Below are 16,203 nucleotides of genomic sequence, written 5' to 3'. Positions count from 1 at the left end.
GTGTAAATGTTTAATGCGTGCCTATGGTGGACAATGTCCCTGTTTATAAAGCGTGTTGTTAATTTTGTCTTAATCTGTGTGGCATTATGTGAATTCTGGCTCAATCCGTGTGGCATTATGTGAATTTTGGCTCAATCCGTGTGGCATTATGTGAATTTTGGCTCAATCCATGTGGCAATATGTGAAATTTGGCTCAATCCATATGGCAACTTATGAATTTGGCACAATCCGTGTGGCATTATGTGAATTTTGACACAATCCATGTGGCATTATGTGAATTTTGGCTTAATCCATTTGGCATTATGTGATATTTGACACAATCCATGTGGCATTATGTGAATTTTGGCTCAATCCATTTGGCATTATGTGAATTTTGGCTCAATCCATTTGGCATTATGTGTATTTTGGCTCAAAGTGTGTTATTATGTAAATTTTGGCTCAATCCGTGTGGCATTATGTGAATTTTGACACAATCCATGTGGCCTTGTTTGAATTTTGGCTCATTACATTTGGCATCATGTGTAAGGGGCAAGTATAATGGGGTCTAGTATTTTGTTGCATAATGTGTAGAAGTTGTATATGGTGTTGTACACTACACTCAAGGACATGCCCCCTGTTGAGTGGCCACACCCCCTTTTCCAGAGCGCGCCTTCGGCGCGCGCACAACTACATCCTTCACTTTTGTTGCCATGGTGGGCCTGCGTACTTTAAATGCCATGGCCTATTTTTAATCCCATTGCCACCCTCTCTCTGCCGCTCTCTTAGCATGTACACTGGCACCACTAAAACTGGCCCTCCCCCATGGTGCCCCCCCTGTCATTTTATCCTGGATCCGCCCCTGCTTTCCCCGTCTTATGTCATTTCATGTATTTTTTTATGTCAATATTTCGCAAAAACCTTTTAACAATAACTAAATAAAAGTGACATTTTATGTCTATTCTTTTCTTGTGCACCACGCAGTGAGACTCTTTCTCTTTTTTCAAAAATGTTCTCTATTTTGTGTCCGATGGTAGCACCCTGTCTTGAAAAATACTAAGAGACTAAAATATATTATCACTATAGGAAATACCTAGAAATAGGGGTCTCATTAAGTGATACAGATTTAAGTACACCATCCAGTGCGACTGGCACTATCTCTTTCTTGTGCAAGATACATATGGGTGACAGCCACCTGCCCCAACCACCACCACCACTATATATATATATATATATATATATATATATATATTCTCATGCTTCCTTTGCAGGAAAAAATAGCTCCGTCAATAAGGTATCTGCTTCTAGTGGAACAGGTCATGGATTCCAATACAGGGTGTGACACTTGCAAAAATTATGTTTAGACATTAGGTCCTGCCAGGAGGGGGAGACGCAGTAGCAATATCAACGGACTAATTCAAACTGGCAAGGGAGGAGGAGCCCAGTGGCAGATGACTCCATTGCTTCCCAGAGTTATGCCTCTGCCTCAACAATATTTGTTAAAATGTTGGTATTTAAAATACCTGCCTGTTTTAGTATTACTAATCTCTACCATATTTTCCCTCACTTAATTTGCAAATACTAATTCCCTATGTTAAGGCAATAAAGTTATTACATTCCTTCAAAATGGGTAACATTGGAATATTATACATTGCAATACTTTGTGGATTTATTTACCAGTGATACATTGTTTTAATTGTCGCTTTAGTTTCTGTTTATTACAAAATAAGTATCATTTCTGCAATTATTTTACTAGGCCTAATCATTAATTATATGTTATCATTTATTTGCATGACTAGAGGTTAAGAAGGCCCTTCAATTCCCCAGATTCATGAAAGAACACACCTATAAAAACATTAATACCTTAAATGCGGAATTAGAAGTCTTAAAGCAAGAATTGGAAATTCAGAAGTTAAAGCATCGTATAAAGACCTCTGTTACTCAACGAGCCAAACCTCACCTGGATGATCTCATTCCAATGGTAACACATTTTTTTTCCAATACCTTTTTTCTTATTTTGCATAATATTGTGTAACTGTACTACACTGAACACAACATCATTTTACAGGAGATGAACAAACCTGATCCCCCTGACCTTGCCAAACAATTTTTGAACTTCGGTCATGGTCTTGAGCCAGCTCCATATGATCCAATGTAAGTACTAATATACAACGTGGCCATAATGGATTTTCAGCTAACATTGTGAGTGAGTTTGGAATTGTGAGAGAAATTCCTCTGATAACATTACTGCAGTCCATTTTCCAGATTTTACAAAGATGGAACAAGTTTTGTTTTCATTTTCTCTTCAGTTGTTGGTACCTTTTCATGCATTTTAAATATTTTCCCCTATTGGTAGTATTGAGTACTACATTTTTTCTTTAGAATACTTACTCCCATGTTTTTGATAGTTTTCTTTCTAAATTTGGTTGCATTCTGCCTATTAGAGCTGCATACAGCTTTGAATAGGAAAACACTCATTAAGACCACGTATTATATAAAATAAAAAAAATTCTGGTCTACGTTAAAAGTTGACACTGTTACAAATTCATTATTTAGTGTGAAATAAGGATTAACTAACTCCAAACCTGGGTACCCAAACAAGTTGTGTGCCCAGAGATGGGCAGCTGTGACCCGGCTTGGTGTTGACATTGGTTTAGTATGGCTCTCACTATCGATGTCCTCTATTGTTCTGCATGTACAGATTTTAGAGGATCTTGCTGACATTGTGCGTACACGCTGGATGGTATTTCTTTTTTTTCATTCCAACCCATGGCAAAATCTCTTTAAAAGTTCTCCATGTCCTGTGTCCTTCTGGTTCCTTTTCATTAGACTGCCTACAATTAAAATAGATTTGGTATACACTGTTTATTTTTAACAACAGAAGCAAAATAAGAACATAATGCTTTAATTTCATGTAACTAGTACTGTTGCCCATGGCAAAGGACACTGGGAATGGCTGAATTGTTGCTCAATGGTCCATGCATTGGTCTAGTAGGCTGCCTGGAATGATACCCCACAGCAAGTAGTGCTGTTCCAGTGCTGCTGGAAGTGCCTAAATGACACTATATGCATGCACCTTGCAGTGTTATCTGCCAGAATCACTTGGACTGTGCTCTACTTTCCCTCTTCTGCTGAAAAAGGATATTTGCTAGGAGGCGGGACTTGGACTGGGCAGCAGGGAGTTCAAGCGCTACACAGACCTACAGATGCAGTATACAGTAGTAGTTAGTTGCTTACAAGCCAAACAATATTACAAAATAATTTGTAATGATTGATTTACTTTGTTATTGATTTTTTTTGTTACTTTTAATTTACAGTTCGGGCTTTGTGATGTTTTATGACTATGTTCTTGGACTGGACCCATGTTACCGAGTATGCAGATTAGCTGTGAGTCTTTGCAGTGGGGGACAGGAGATGGGAAATCCATCAACCCTTCCGCCTGTATATTGTGAGGCTGCTGTATCCAGATTTCCTGACAACTACAAACACAATACAGCCATTTTGGCTGCAAAGCAGGTTGTTCCCAGGTATCTAAATACATTACGTTTTTTTTTTCTCATTTGAAATGGTTGAAAAAGATGTTCATCAATTAAAATCATGTACACATACTTCCCAACTGTCCCGATTTTCAAAGGAACGGCCCATGTCCCACAGTGGGGGGGGGGGGGCAGTTGGGAGTCCCCATAGAGCAACGGAGTGCATGCACACAGCATACATTCACTGTGCAAGGGGGGTTGGAGGAATGGCCAGCAGCTCACGGAGCGCTGGCCATGCCCCCTCATCAGCCAAAACGTAGGGAGTGGCCTCGCAAGAGTGATGCAATTTGCAGTCCACCCCCTGGTCACGCACCCAAATTTCAGGCACAAGCTACAGTCCCGCTGTGCGGGAAGTATTTGTAAATAGTTGGGAAGTATGTGTACATACGCTTGATAAATTAATGAATAGTACTCAGAGCATGCCCTGACCAATTTTCTGCCGAAGGCAAGATTCGGTCTGGATTCTTCTCTATGTGTTCTCACGCATGCCTTTGGTGCATGTTTGCATGAAAATAGAGAATGGGCTCATGAAAGTGGCAAGGCCTCATGGAAAGGTGTGGCATTGTAGTGCTGTGCTTCCCTTTTCCCATACTGTTGTGCTTTCCATACCACACAGTCTCATTTCCCCTTGTGTCTCTCTAGCCCCACCTCTAGAATGTGCACACTAATATAAATAATATTTCAAACAACATGAAAATCTATACCAGGAGTTCCCAAACTTTTTTGAATCAAGGAGCTCTACAGTATTATAATTTGTTTTGCGACACCCCTTGTCCAAAATATTGAAGGAAAATGCAGGAAAGCTGGGTAGTGGGCGGGGACCGGCAGGCCTTGTGGGTGTCAGCGGGGACTGGCAGATGGGAAGCGGGCAGTGTCAGGCAGCCAGCTGGGATCGGCGGCCAACGTGCATCAGTGGGCAGCAGGCAGCGGGAAGTAGCTGCACAATGGCCATCCTCTCCTGCCCGGGTCAAAAGTCCTGTGTAAAAGGTGTTTGCACAGCTTGTTACCCAGGTTTTACTCACTAAAAACCCTGCTTGGTTCCCAGGCAAACTTCTGCAAAAGCAAACTCCTTCTTTAATGAACAAAACCATGTACACTGCAGGTGAGGCAGATGTAACATGTGCAGAGGGAGTTAGATTTGGGTGGGGTGTGTTCAAACTGAAATCTAAATGGCAGTGTAAGAATAAAGCAGCCAGGATTTACTCTGCACAGTAATAAAATATGTAACTCTCTCTGCACATGTTACATCAGCATGGTTTTGTCCATTAAAGAAAGAGTTTGCTTTTGCAAACCAACCAGAATCACCCCCACAATATAGTGTAGTACAGGGTTGCATACCCTCCCGGAATGGCCGGGTGGGTCTCAAAAACTGTGTTCCCCTTCCGGCCCCCCGGAAAGGTGGGCAACCCTCCCGGATTCCAGGGGACCACCACTCCGCCCCCTGATCGCGGGGTCCTCCCCCTGACCGCGGCGTTTAAAATACCCAATCTGGCCCCCATTGGGTTATTTTCCATCCTGGGGGCAGGGCTTAATAACATCGCACTCAAGCCCCGCCCCCGAAGTGCTGCTGAAAGCCTCTTCTCCTTGCTTCTTCCAGAGCGGAGAAAGTCCCCTAAGGGACGAACAGGTGCTGGTAATGGTTCAGATCCCAGCTGCTGTGCAAAGGTGGGGTAGTTAGTCCCAACAACAAAATGGAGAGGAAAAAAGAGAAAATGAGCACAGCGCTATTTTTGAGAAGGAATAAACACCATGGGATATGGATACAAATTGTTTTAATAAAAACACACACATATAATTAATACATTTGCAGACATAATAACTGTAAAAATCAATAATAGATAAAATCTCACTGTCAGGATGGGTGTTGGAGCCACCTAAACTCAGGACTGACATGAGGTCCTCTTGGTAAGTGCACTTTACCGTGGCCAATGTAATTGTAATTCCACTGCTTGGATTTAGTACTAAGAGAAAGTAGTGAGTCCACTGTGTTGGAGTGTGGCCAAATGAGGCAGCTGGGGAATTGGATGAGAAGGGGGTTGGCAAATTTTGATACCAGGGACCAGTCGTAGCCAATGAAAGACTGGACAGTGTCCGTCCTGTTGGAAAAACCTCCTTGGGGTGACCTTAATGCAGTCACCCGGAATGACCTCCTGGGAGTGGCTATTTTGCAATGGCCTTGAGGTGTGCAACGATGGATAATGGCAGTGGCTGAGATCTTCAGAGTGGTACCCGGGGACATAACCTGAACAGGTGGCTGGAATGGATGCGCCTCACCTGGAGATAATTGGCTATCAGGGGTCCCTTGTTGGTAGTTTCGGGGAGAGCAGTCTCAACAGGTGGCTGGTGAAGAGGGCTCACCTGGAGATGTCTCTAGTGATGTGGTCCTGTGGGTGGATTTACAAAGTGGCACAAGTGGAATGCTGTGGAAACAGGTGGCTCAGGTCCAATTCTGAGAGTGGAATCTTGTTTATTCCTTCTCAAAAATAGCGTTGTGCCCCTTTTCTCTTTTTTTCTTCTTCCAGAGAGGAGACTACAAAAGTCGGCAACCCTGGTGTAGTAGCCGGAGGCGCAACTAGGACTTTATGGGCTTCATAGCAAAAATTTTAAGGGGGCCCTCCATTATCACTACAATGACCCTTGGTGGGGGGGAGCAAAAGAAAAAGTGAGGGGAGTAAAAGACAAAGGTCAGGTTGGACTACAGTAGCAATGCGGTAAAAACACCACAATTTGTAATGCACCAAAGCCCCCTACACATGGCTCCTGCGAAGTGTGTGTGTGTGGGTCGTGGGGGGGTGGGGTAACACTATAGAAGCGTATGGGCTTCTCTATGCATCACTGCTGTGTAAGGGATCTGCCACGGATCCCTCCCAGCATGTCCAGAGGTTGCCCACATCTCTGCGCATGTGCAAAGGGACTCCCAGGTCACAGATCCGAAAGTGGTGGGGATCGCAAAGGACAGCTCTTATCAAAAGAGCTGTCCTTTGCGTTGCTCATTACTTATGTGAGTACATATGCGATGAGCATTGTGGCTATGGGCAGCAGGATGTACCACCAGTGCTTGGTACATTCCTCCTCAAGAGGGAAAAAAGAGAGGAGTAGGGAGAGAGGGATGCTCAGGAAAAAAGAGAGGCCTTCATGGAAAAAAGAGGCATTATGGAGGTGGAATGAGAGAGTGTCGAGAGAAAGAGGGGGGGCAGCGGAAAGATAGAGAGGGGGAAGGGAGAAAAAAAAAGAGAGACAGCAGGGGTAGAGCATGGGAGAGATAAGAGAAAGGGGATGCTGTGAGAGCGAAAAAGAGGGGTGTGGGGGGAGATGGGGAGAGGGTTATTCTCCGCCCGACCCAGTACTAACAGTTGGGTCTCCTGTACCCTGGCGCCGGCTTCAGCAGCAGTGGGGATGGTGTGTGAGCGAAAGAGGGGTGGGGCAATAGGGGAGAGAGAGATGACACAGAGAGAGATAGTGAGTGAGGCAGGTGGATAGAGAGATGGGGTGTGGGGGCAGAGGGGGTGAGGGCCTGGGAAGGACTGCGGATGGGGAAGTAAGGCAAGGCAAGGGGGAAAGAGAACATGGGATAGAATAGGGTTGACTTTGTCAGTTCCCACCCACTGAGCTCCCCCCCCCCCCCCCCACACACACACACACACACACCCCAGTATGTGGCAGATCTCCTTCTGTGTAGTCGCTGTCAGGTCTTATCTGCCATCGTGCTGGCCTGGCTCCCGCAGCAGTTGGCCTCCTCTGCCTCAGCTCTGGCAGGGGCTGGTTCCTCAGCCCCATGTGACGCATCCCCCAGCTGCTGGTCTCCTCTGCATCCAGCGCCGGCTCCTGCAGCGTCTGGTCCATCAGTGGCCCTGTCTTTCACAACAGCCAGGGGACTCCTCTGCGTATGCTACCCCAGCGGCTGGTCTCTCATCCCCTGCTCCCCCAGTGGCGGCTCCCGCAGCGGCTGGTCTCCTCTGCCTTGGCGCCGGCTCCAGCAGCAGCTGGTCTTCAATGCCTCTAGTTCCCGTAGTGGCTGCTGATCCCTCAGCCCCGACTCTGCCATCGGCTGGTCTCCTCTGCCCCAGCGCTGGCTCCCGCAGCGGCTGGTCTCCTATGTGCCGCGGCTACCGTCTTCTCATCGGTGTTGGTAAGGGGGAGGGTAGCAGGACGCGCAACAGTTACTTGTGCAAAAAGCTGGAAAAAAATAAGGGTGCAGGGGATTGCTTTTGGGGCCCCCCAAGCCTCGGGCCCCATAGCAGCAGCATCCCCTGCACCCTCTATAGTTACGCCACTGGTAGTAGCATAGACTAAATTAATGGTTTGCATTTTTTGCAGGGCACGTCCTTCTCCAAATATATCTCTAATTATAGAATTACAAGCATCTGGCGGTTATGATCCTTATGGACAAGAAGTCAGTCGTTTAGTTCCTCGAGGATGGGTAAAAATAGACCTTTTTGATTATCAGAATCGAGTTATAAGTGGACAATGGAAAGTTCCAATACGCATCCTTCCTGTCAAACCGTCGCTAACTACAGGAGCATTAAACGGTGTACCGCAGGTATGGTTTTGAGTTAATCCTTCATTTCAATAAATAAATGTTAATAATATAGAACTGTTTTTTTTAAACACACATAACTACAGTATATTTAACTTTTTATACAGAAACTGTAAGTTCCATTCCCAGTATTAAGTATTTGGTCTATGAAATCACATCCATACATATCCACATAATAACAACTATAGGCAAAAGACAGCAAACTGACAGTAAAGGCCCATACATACTGGACGATTTTGAGCTGAAATCTGCTCAAAACACCAAGTTTGAGCGGAATCGGTACATCTGTCAGAACAGACTTAGGTCTACAGTCAGTAGGTCAACCCCGGAAGGTCGACTGGCCCCAAGGTCGACAGGGTTAAAGGTTGACATGGGTCAAGGTCGACATGACTTAAGGTTGACATGGATTTAGGTCGACAGTTATTAGGTCGACATGAGGTTTTCACTGTTTTTTTACCCGAATGTCGACACAGTTGGAGTTGAACCGCAGCACAGTTGGAGTTGAACCGCAGCACAGTTGGAGTTGAACCTCGCATCGCTCGCTTCACTCGCAATGCTTCGGGCACGGTGCCTCGCTATGCTCGGCACACTATTTTATTCTCCCCCCACGCCCTAGTGGATGGTAGGGCATGAAATACCGCCTGTCGGCACATGTCGGCTCAAAAAAAAGTGAAAAACTCATGTCGACCTAATGACTGTCGACCTAAACCCATGTCGACCTTAAGTCATGTCGACCTAGACCCATGTCGACCTTTAACTCTGTCGACCTTGGGGCCAAATGACTGTCGACCTAAGTGTGGTCTGACAGATGACCGTTTCCCGTTTGAGCGGCTTAAAGCTCAAAGACACCCAGTGTGTATAACCCGGTGATGATCTCTCCCGCATCATCGCCGGTACAGCTATTCATCTGCTGGTATCATCAGCAGATGAGCGGCTTTGTGGATGGCTTTGCATAGCGCTGCGCTATGCAAAGCCATCCACCCCCCCCCTGGACATAATCTCCCTGTGTGTATGGACCTTAACACTCCATAATATATTAATGGGAACTTGTCCTTGTATGTATTATTATGCTAGTTTATTTATGTACCATGTATACTTTATTTCTTTTAGCTGGACAGTGCAGAGTTATATATTCGCCTTGTAAATGCGAGGAATGCTGACATACAGAGCTCTTACCCCATTGACATGAACAATTTGATATTCTATAAATACCCTCCTCTGGTAAGTCCTATATATTATTGGGGTTTGTGTAGATTTACTCCCTGCATTTCTTTGTATTTTATTTGGATCGCGTGTCTGAAATAGGAGGATTGCCACATTTAATTTAATCATATCACTTACACACAGTAGTATACACTGACTATATAGTCAGTTCTGCTTTTCTTTTTGCTCGTTATTAAAGTAACCTATATAGACATGTTGTTTGTCATATTACTATCAAAGTAGGGGTGGGTGTGATTTTAAAGTTATAGTAGCTAAATAAAGAAAAGATTGTACATAGGCCCTTATTCTGGTTCACGTGCAAAGGCAAATTCCTTCTCAAATGGACAAAACCATGTGCACTGCAAGGGGGGCAGATGTAACTTGTGCAGAGAGAATTAGATATGGGTGGGGTTTTACTTCAAAGTGAGATCTATATTGCAGTGTAAAAATAAAGCAGTCTGTATTTTCCCCGCACAGAAACAAAACAACACCCAAATGTAACTTTCTCTGCACATGTTACATCTGACCCCTCCCCCCCTGCAGTGCACATGGTTTTGTCCATTTGAGAAGGAATTTGCCAGTGAACCAGAATAAGGGCCAATATGTAATGAGGATGCAATGGACGTTTGGACTGATTCACGTTTGTCTGCAAACCCAATGGTACATGAACAAGACCAATTCTGTGCATATGCAGAATAGTTCCTGTGATATTGTTAACATCCCCCTTTTATTCACAGTATGATTTACATTCTGCAGTTTTTGGAATGCAGCGGAATCGGATAACTGTATCTGATGCTGTGTAAACAGACACAGCACTCAGATCTTGCAGATTCATCAAAGCGGTGTCTATCTCCTACAAAACACCTCCTGCTACATTTACATTTGGGGCCTGATTCTAATTCACTCGGTCCCCGGCGTGGGGACAGATGTTTTAGCACATATGCGCATGTGCATGGCTGCTGTGTGGGTGCCTTCAGCGACTTGTATAGTTGCTGTGACGCACGCACGGGGGAGGCGGGCAGGGGGCGTTCGCATGGGGATGCCCAGCATTTCCTTTGCGTACCCACCAAAACGCTGGGTGCGCCCAGGAAAACGCTGGATGCCCCATGCGAACGCAGATGGGCAGCTGCCTGCCAGGAGTGGGCAGCTGACATCAGCCGTCAGCTGCCAGCCCAATTCTCGGACCAGACGGCGCAAGTCTAAGTCAGCCCAGACAAATTTGCGAGCAGGGGCAAAGTCATTCAATGGTGGGCGACCATCGACTGACTTTGCCCCCGCACGCTACCTTGCAAATGGATGTTTATGCAAAACATCCATTCGCAAAGCGGCAGGGATATGCGGATCATGGTGGGGGGTGGGCATTGGCACGCCAGATGGGCGGTGATATAAAGCTTGCTAAGCATTGCATTTTTGCTGCTTAGCGAGCCAACCAGAATCACCCCATTTGTTTCTTCAGTATTGCACGGAGGCTTCTATGGTGCTTCTCTGTGTCTGTGCAATACCTTACAAATCAGAATAAGGGCCAGTAATAGAATGAAAACATGAGAATCTGGACCAGGTCATAAGCACTACTACTAAATTATCTTGTTTAAAGATGTTCTTTCCTGTGTGGCAGGAGTGGAGTTTTGATATGAAATGGCTCTTCATGCGTAATAATCTATAATGCACAGATTTCAATGTCCTTGTGTCAGTAGGTAAATGAAATAATCTCTGAGTGAGATAGTTACAGGCAGTGATGGATCCAGTAGGGGGGCAAGTCCCCTCCCCCTCCATCATTTAGGGGACATGTGCTGCATGTCCCGTGGCCACAATTTCCCTTATGTGTGTTGTCAGGCCAGCCACTGGGTTGGTGACGCTCCAGGCAGGGGGAAGACTGAAGCATACTGGCTCCTATGGCTCCTGCAGCGGCTCTCAATCACTCACTGCTAGGGCGTTCGTGTGCCCGAACACACGAATGCCTAAATGCTTGAGCACCAGACCGCTGCCGAGCGCTGTCCCCACCCACCCTCCCATGCAGTCCCGAACTTCACAGAGCAGCCGCAAATAGCCGAAGCAAGAAGCAGCAGGCACAGGGGCTGCTGCAGAAGGCAGTGGCTGCACCTTCTGTGGTAAGTATGTCTGGGGCAGGACAAACATGGGGTTAATGTGGAAATTAAACAAAGAAATACCTATCTGTAATCACCTTCCAGAGACGGCAAAACAGAACAGGAACTGCCATATTTAATAAATATGCACAGACTATATTATTTTTATGAATAGGGCGAAGCCATCTAAAACAAAAAAGCACCTTCACCCCTTGATGAAACAGCCTAAATGTGCGTACATACTGTACCTTCTAAAATGACACCTTTAAATCATACACAGTGCTCTGCTCCTTTTATTCCTGCTACATAACCATAATCTGGGATAAATGACATAACAGCTGAATAAATATGCGGAAATAAACCCATTCACTTCAATGAATAAAAGTATCCCAGGTTACTGCGACAGCAACAAAAGCCTGAAGAATGGAAGCAGAGAATTGTGTATCAGATGAAGTTAGTCATGTTGGAAGGACTACACAAGTGCACATAACAGACACGTGTAAAATGCAACAAATAAATGGATTGTACATGTTAGTAACATATGCAGATTTGAATGACACGTTATTTGCCATTTTGTTCTACAGACCGCAGCATATTTCCACCCAGAGGAAATTGCTCTCCCATCACCCTACTACACGTCCTCATACCTTTTCCCGAACATGCAACCCATGTATGGGGACAGTGTCGATTCTCCACCTTCGAGAGATGGAATAATGACGCAGTGATGCTGTTGATGAAAACTTCAGCTGAAGTGATAATGATTTCACTGACTGTTTGTGAAAATGTTATATTTTTATATTTGAAATAAAGGAAATGTATTTGTGATATTTGTAATAATATCTTGTAGAGTAATGGCACATGGGCATAAATGTGTTCCATTCTCATAACTCTTTGGGGTGCAAAATGTTTATTTAGAAGTGTGTCATGATACTGTCTCCATCCATCCAGCACTGACTGGGACACTATAGCAGGAGCCCGGCGGCAGATGACTCCATTGCCTCCCAGAGTTACACCTCTGCTAGGGATACAGGGGTATTGGGCAGCATAGTATAGACGGCCAACTTCTGGGTAATTTCTAGCTGCTTTAGGCAGACGACATTGAAATTAGTATCAGCATGGCAGAGAAGGAAAAGCACTTGAGGGAAGGTGATGATGTGGGCACGTGTTGATAATGCAATTATATAAGCATGCACCAGTAGATGACTCAAACCATGAATAGCCCACTTATTTAAACAATGGTGGGTTATTAAGAGGGGTGTGGTATGACTGCCCAACAATTGGAATCCCGACAGTCAGTATACCGACATCAGAATCCCTACAGCTGGTGCCCCGACAAGGGGGCTAGTGCAAAGAAGCCCCTTGCGGGCTCGTTGGCTTGCTTTGGTCACCACATGTTCTATTCTCCCTCTATGTGGGTCATGGACCCCCACAAGGGAGAATAGCCTCGTCAGTCAGGATTCCCCCAGTTGGAGCACCGGCAGTCGAGATTCCGATGTCGGTATACTTACTGTCTGGCAGTCATCAGGCACCCATTAAGAGATAGCAGGTACAGCTATAAATATTGTTACATGTACAATGGAGATGAGGCAGACCTGAAGCGAATCCAAATTTCATACAGCTCACCAGTGAGTGTATACTGCAAACAGGTAGCTGTGACCTGGGTGGACCAGGAAACAGGGTTGCTTGATGTATGATGAGGACATACACTGGGATACCAGGGGACAGCCACACCAGAGGGTTGGTGGAGACCAGGAACAGGGGCACAGAGCCTAACTCATTGGTGGTATTCACCAGGGAGTCCCGCAAGGATCTTTGGACTTAGCTGCGCCCAACAAACAGTTCGCGGCCCCCTGCCCTGGTTCTCTGGTACTGAGCTGGCTGGTACAGAGGATACTGGAACTTAGAAACTGGAGATCTTGAAAAAGACAATAATAATATGAAGGTCAGTCTAGGAACTGAGTGTGTCAATGGTCAACGGCCTGCACGCCAGAGATGGTTGCTGACAGCCTGGGAGTCAGAGGTAAATATCAACAGCCTGGGAGCTGGTAGTAGAGTGTCGATGGCCTGTAAGCTGGTGATGAGTTGTCGACAGCCTGGTAGCCCTTAGGAGATGTCAACAGCCTGGGAGCCGTTAGGCTGTCAACAGCCTGGGAGCCATTAGGAGATGTCGACGGCTTGGGAGCCGTTAGGAAATGTAATCGGCCTGGGAGCTATTAGGAGCTGTCGACAGCCAGGATGAAGATGATCTAGGGTGAGATGTACTAAGCCTTGAAAAGTGATAAAATAGAGAGTGATAAACCACCAACCAATCAGCTCCTACCTGTGATTTTTCAAACACTGCCTGTGACATGTCAGTTACAAGACTGACCTGGGCAAAGGGTAGCCTAGGAACTCTGACGCTGGAGACTAGCACACAGGAACAGAATAGAACAGTTGAGCTAAGTGCCCCTCTCTCGCTTAGCTTTCTTCTACATGCACGCCCATCACAGTTAAGTGCCCCTCAGTTTGACAATCCCCTATTAGCTTCCACTAAATATACATGGAGATGTGCGAGAAAGTCTCTAGGCTTACAACACTTTTATTCTCTGTCCCTCCCATTAGTTGGCAACTTAGAGTTCCAGAGGGGAGACGCTGGATCACCTTTTGTGACTTGGCGATCCCATTGTATTTCATGTTTAAGGCATTTACTTAACACTTCTAACACTCCACTCACATTCGAGGAAGCGACACAACGATACAACCTCCTGCCCAGTCATGCCTTTTCATACGCTCAAGCTACTCATTACCTCAGATCTGTCCTGACCAAACTCCAACCCCAGGATATCACGAACCCATTGGATTCGGTGGTCCGCACCCAAACACACTCTGTCTCCACTATATACGGACGTATACGCCCGGACCTAGACCCCGACACAGATTTGCCGGCACTCACTAAATAGGCTTCACAGTCCTCCTCTTTAGATTCTGAAACCATACTAGACACTTTCCTAATTAACCTCAAACTCGTCCCAGCCAGCTACATACCAGGAAATGCTATATAAAATCTTCCATAGAGCCTATCTCTCACCCAAACGTTGTTACCTGATGGGCACAACTGAAAGGTCAGATTGCTTCAAATGCCATGCACCGGAAGCCGATATACACCATTGTCTTTGGCAATGCCCCCAAATACAGATGTTCTGGCACGCGTTACATAATTATGCTACAACCACACTTAAATTATCATTTAGCTGCACCGATTCCTGGTGCTCTTTTTGGTCTCATTGCTGATCAACCTAACATACCTAAAAATGACAAAAAATGACTGGTACTCCTCTCAGTGGTAGGCAAAAAAGCAATTGTACAGCAGTGGATACAAACCTAATCTCCGTCAGTGGAGATGGCAACTTCATGCCTTCTTTTCCTATTCACAATGGACTGGTTGGAGACCTCGCTACATAAGGAACTCCTCACCCACAAATTATTTACCTGTTGGAGCAAATTCATTCAAACCCTTCCCTCCTGAATACCTCGGGAGAATACTCCTCACCCTATCTATATAGTGAATTGTTATAGAAAATGTTTTGGATCCTCATTGATGCTATTACAATGTCATCATCCAGGTTTGGATGTGCTGTATTACTACTCTGTTTTATGAGGCTCAATAAAAATATAAAAAAAAAAAAAAAGAATAGAACAGTTGTTCAAGGCAAGGAAATCGCAGGTTCTGACTGGTGAATTTGACAGAATCATGCACAGATCATTGAGATCTGTGCATGGTTCTGTCTTAAAAAATGTGTAAAAGTTAAAATAAAAATGGCTTGGTGTGCGATTTCATGGAGACGCTTTCAGCCAATCAGGGCTGAGTGCTTCTATAGTGGTATGACAACAGGGATCCCTGCTGTCATTACTTCGGAGGAAGCCGTCTCACCCGCAGTTAGTGTGAGGGAAGTCGCTCACCCTGCAGTCAGTGCGAGGTGAGCCGTCTCACTCTGCAGTCAGTGCAGAGTGAGGTGCAGGGGAGAGTCACCGCTGGAGCCTGGAATGGTATGTATGCTGGTGTAAAATTAGTGTATGTATTAAAATTATATTGTTCTGTGTGTGTGTGTTTTTAATTGAACATTCTTTTTACAGGTGAACTACAAGTCCAAGTGGGCCCATTAAAGCCCCACATGCTGGGACTTGGGGTTCGCAAAGTCCCACCATGCGGGGGAGGCCTGCTGGGACTTCTAGTTTGCCTGTAAAAAGCAATGTTTTATTTGATTGTACACATTTCAGCCTGGCGTCCACCACCTGGGGATGCCAGGGACAGCCCAGGGCTTCAGTCCTGGATGGTAAAGCTTGGGGGACCCCTTTGTTCAGGGGGGTGCCCACTCCCCTAGGTACCCCTGACTAGCCATGGTGCGCATGGTATGGCCGAGGGACCTTACGTAAAAATTGTCCCCCAGCTGTGGCATGAAACCGCAGGCTGTTGAAGCTGGTTCTAGAATACGGGGGACCCCCAGTTTTATTGTCTAGGAACCAGGACCAGTGCAAGAGTCCAGGGCTGATTTCAGAAATATACCCCTACTGTATTTTTGGAACCAGGTCCGGCTCAATGAGTCCGGGGCTGGTTATGCTCAGGAGGGGGGGGGGAGGGCTATGTTTAAAAAAAGCACACATTATTATTACTAAAAAACGCCCTTTTTTCTTACTAAAAACCACAATAAAGGTGGCCATACACACGCAGATTCATCTTCAGATCTGGCTGGTTGGAACAAAAACATGGTTATGGATGAGAGCAAATGACAGTTGACCATTTGCTTGGAAATGCTGGAAAACTGACAAACTGTCTCTCATCCATATCCATGTTTTTGTTCCAACCAGCCAGATCTGAAGATAAATCTTA

General features: G+C 45.6%; 1 protein-coding gene across 1 annotated transcript in view; it reads left to right on the top strand.

Annotated features, from left to right (window-relative positions):
* The window catches only part of LOC146027720 (coiled-coil domain-containing protein 17-like), a 58,270-nt gene extending 46,130 nt beyond the window's left edge, over positions 1-12,140 (top strand). Inside the window, exons 8-13 of the mRNA XM_083158278.1 lie at positions 1,776-1,957; positions 2,045-2,130; positions 3,294-3,503; positions 7,830-8,052; positions 9,160-9,270; positions 11,921-12,140. Of these exons, the coding sequence (XP_083014404.1) occupies positions 1,776-1,957; positions 2,045-2,130; positions 3,294-3,503; positions 7,830-8,052; positions 9,160-9,270; positions 11,921-12,061 (953 nt within the window). The 3' untranslated portion in view covers positions 12,062-12,140. The remainder of the gene's footprint in view (positions 1-1,775; positions 1,958-2,044; positions 2,131-3,293; positions 3,504-7,829; positions 8,053-9,159; positions 9,271-11,920) is intronic.
* Positions 12,141-16,203: the final 4,063 nt, after the last annotated feature.

The sequence above is a fragment of the Crinia signifera genome, chromosome 1 (genome assembly GCF_055691185.1).
Source record: "Crinia signifera chromosome 1, ASM5569118v1, whole genome shotgun sequence".
In the NCBI taxonomy this organism is placed as follows: domain Eukaryota; kingdom Metazoa; phylum Chordata; class Amphibia; order Anura; family Myobatrachidae; genus Crinia; species Crinia signifera.
Note: the sequence above shows the minus strand (reverse complement) of the source record. Positions and strands in the feature narration are given on the sequence as shown.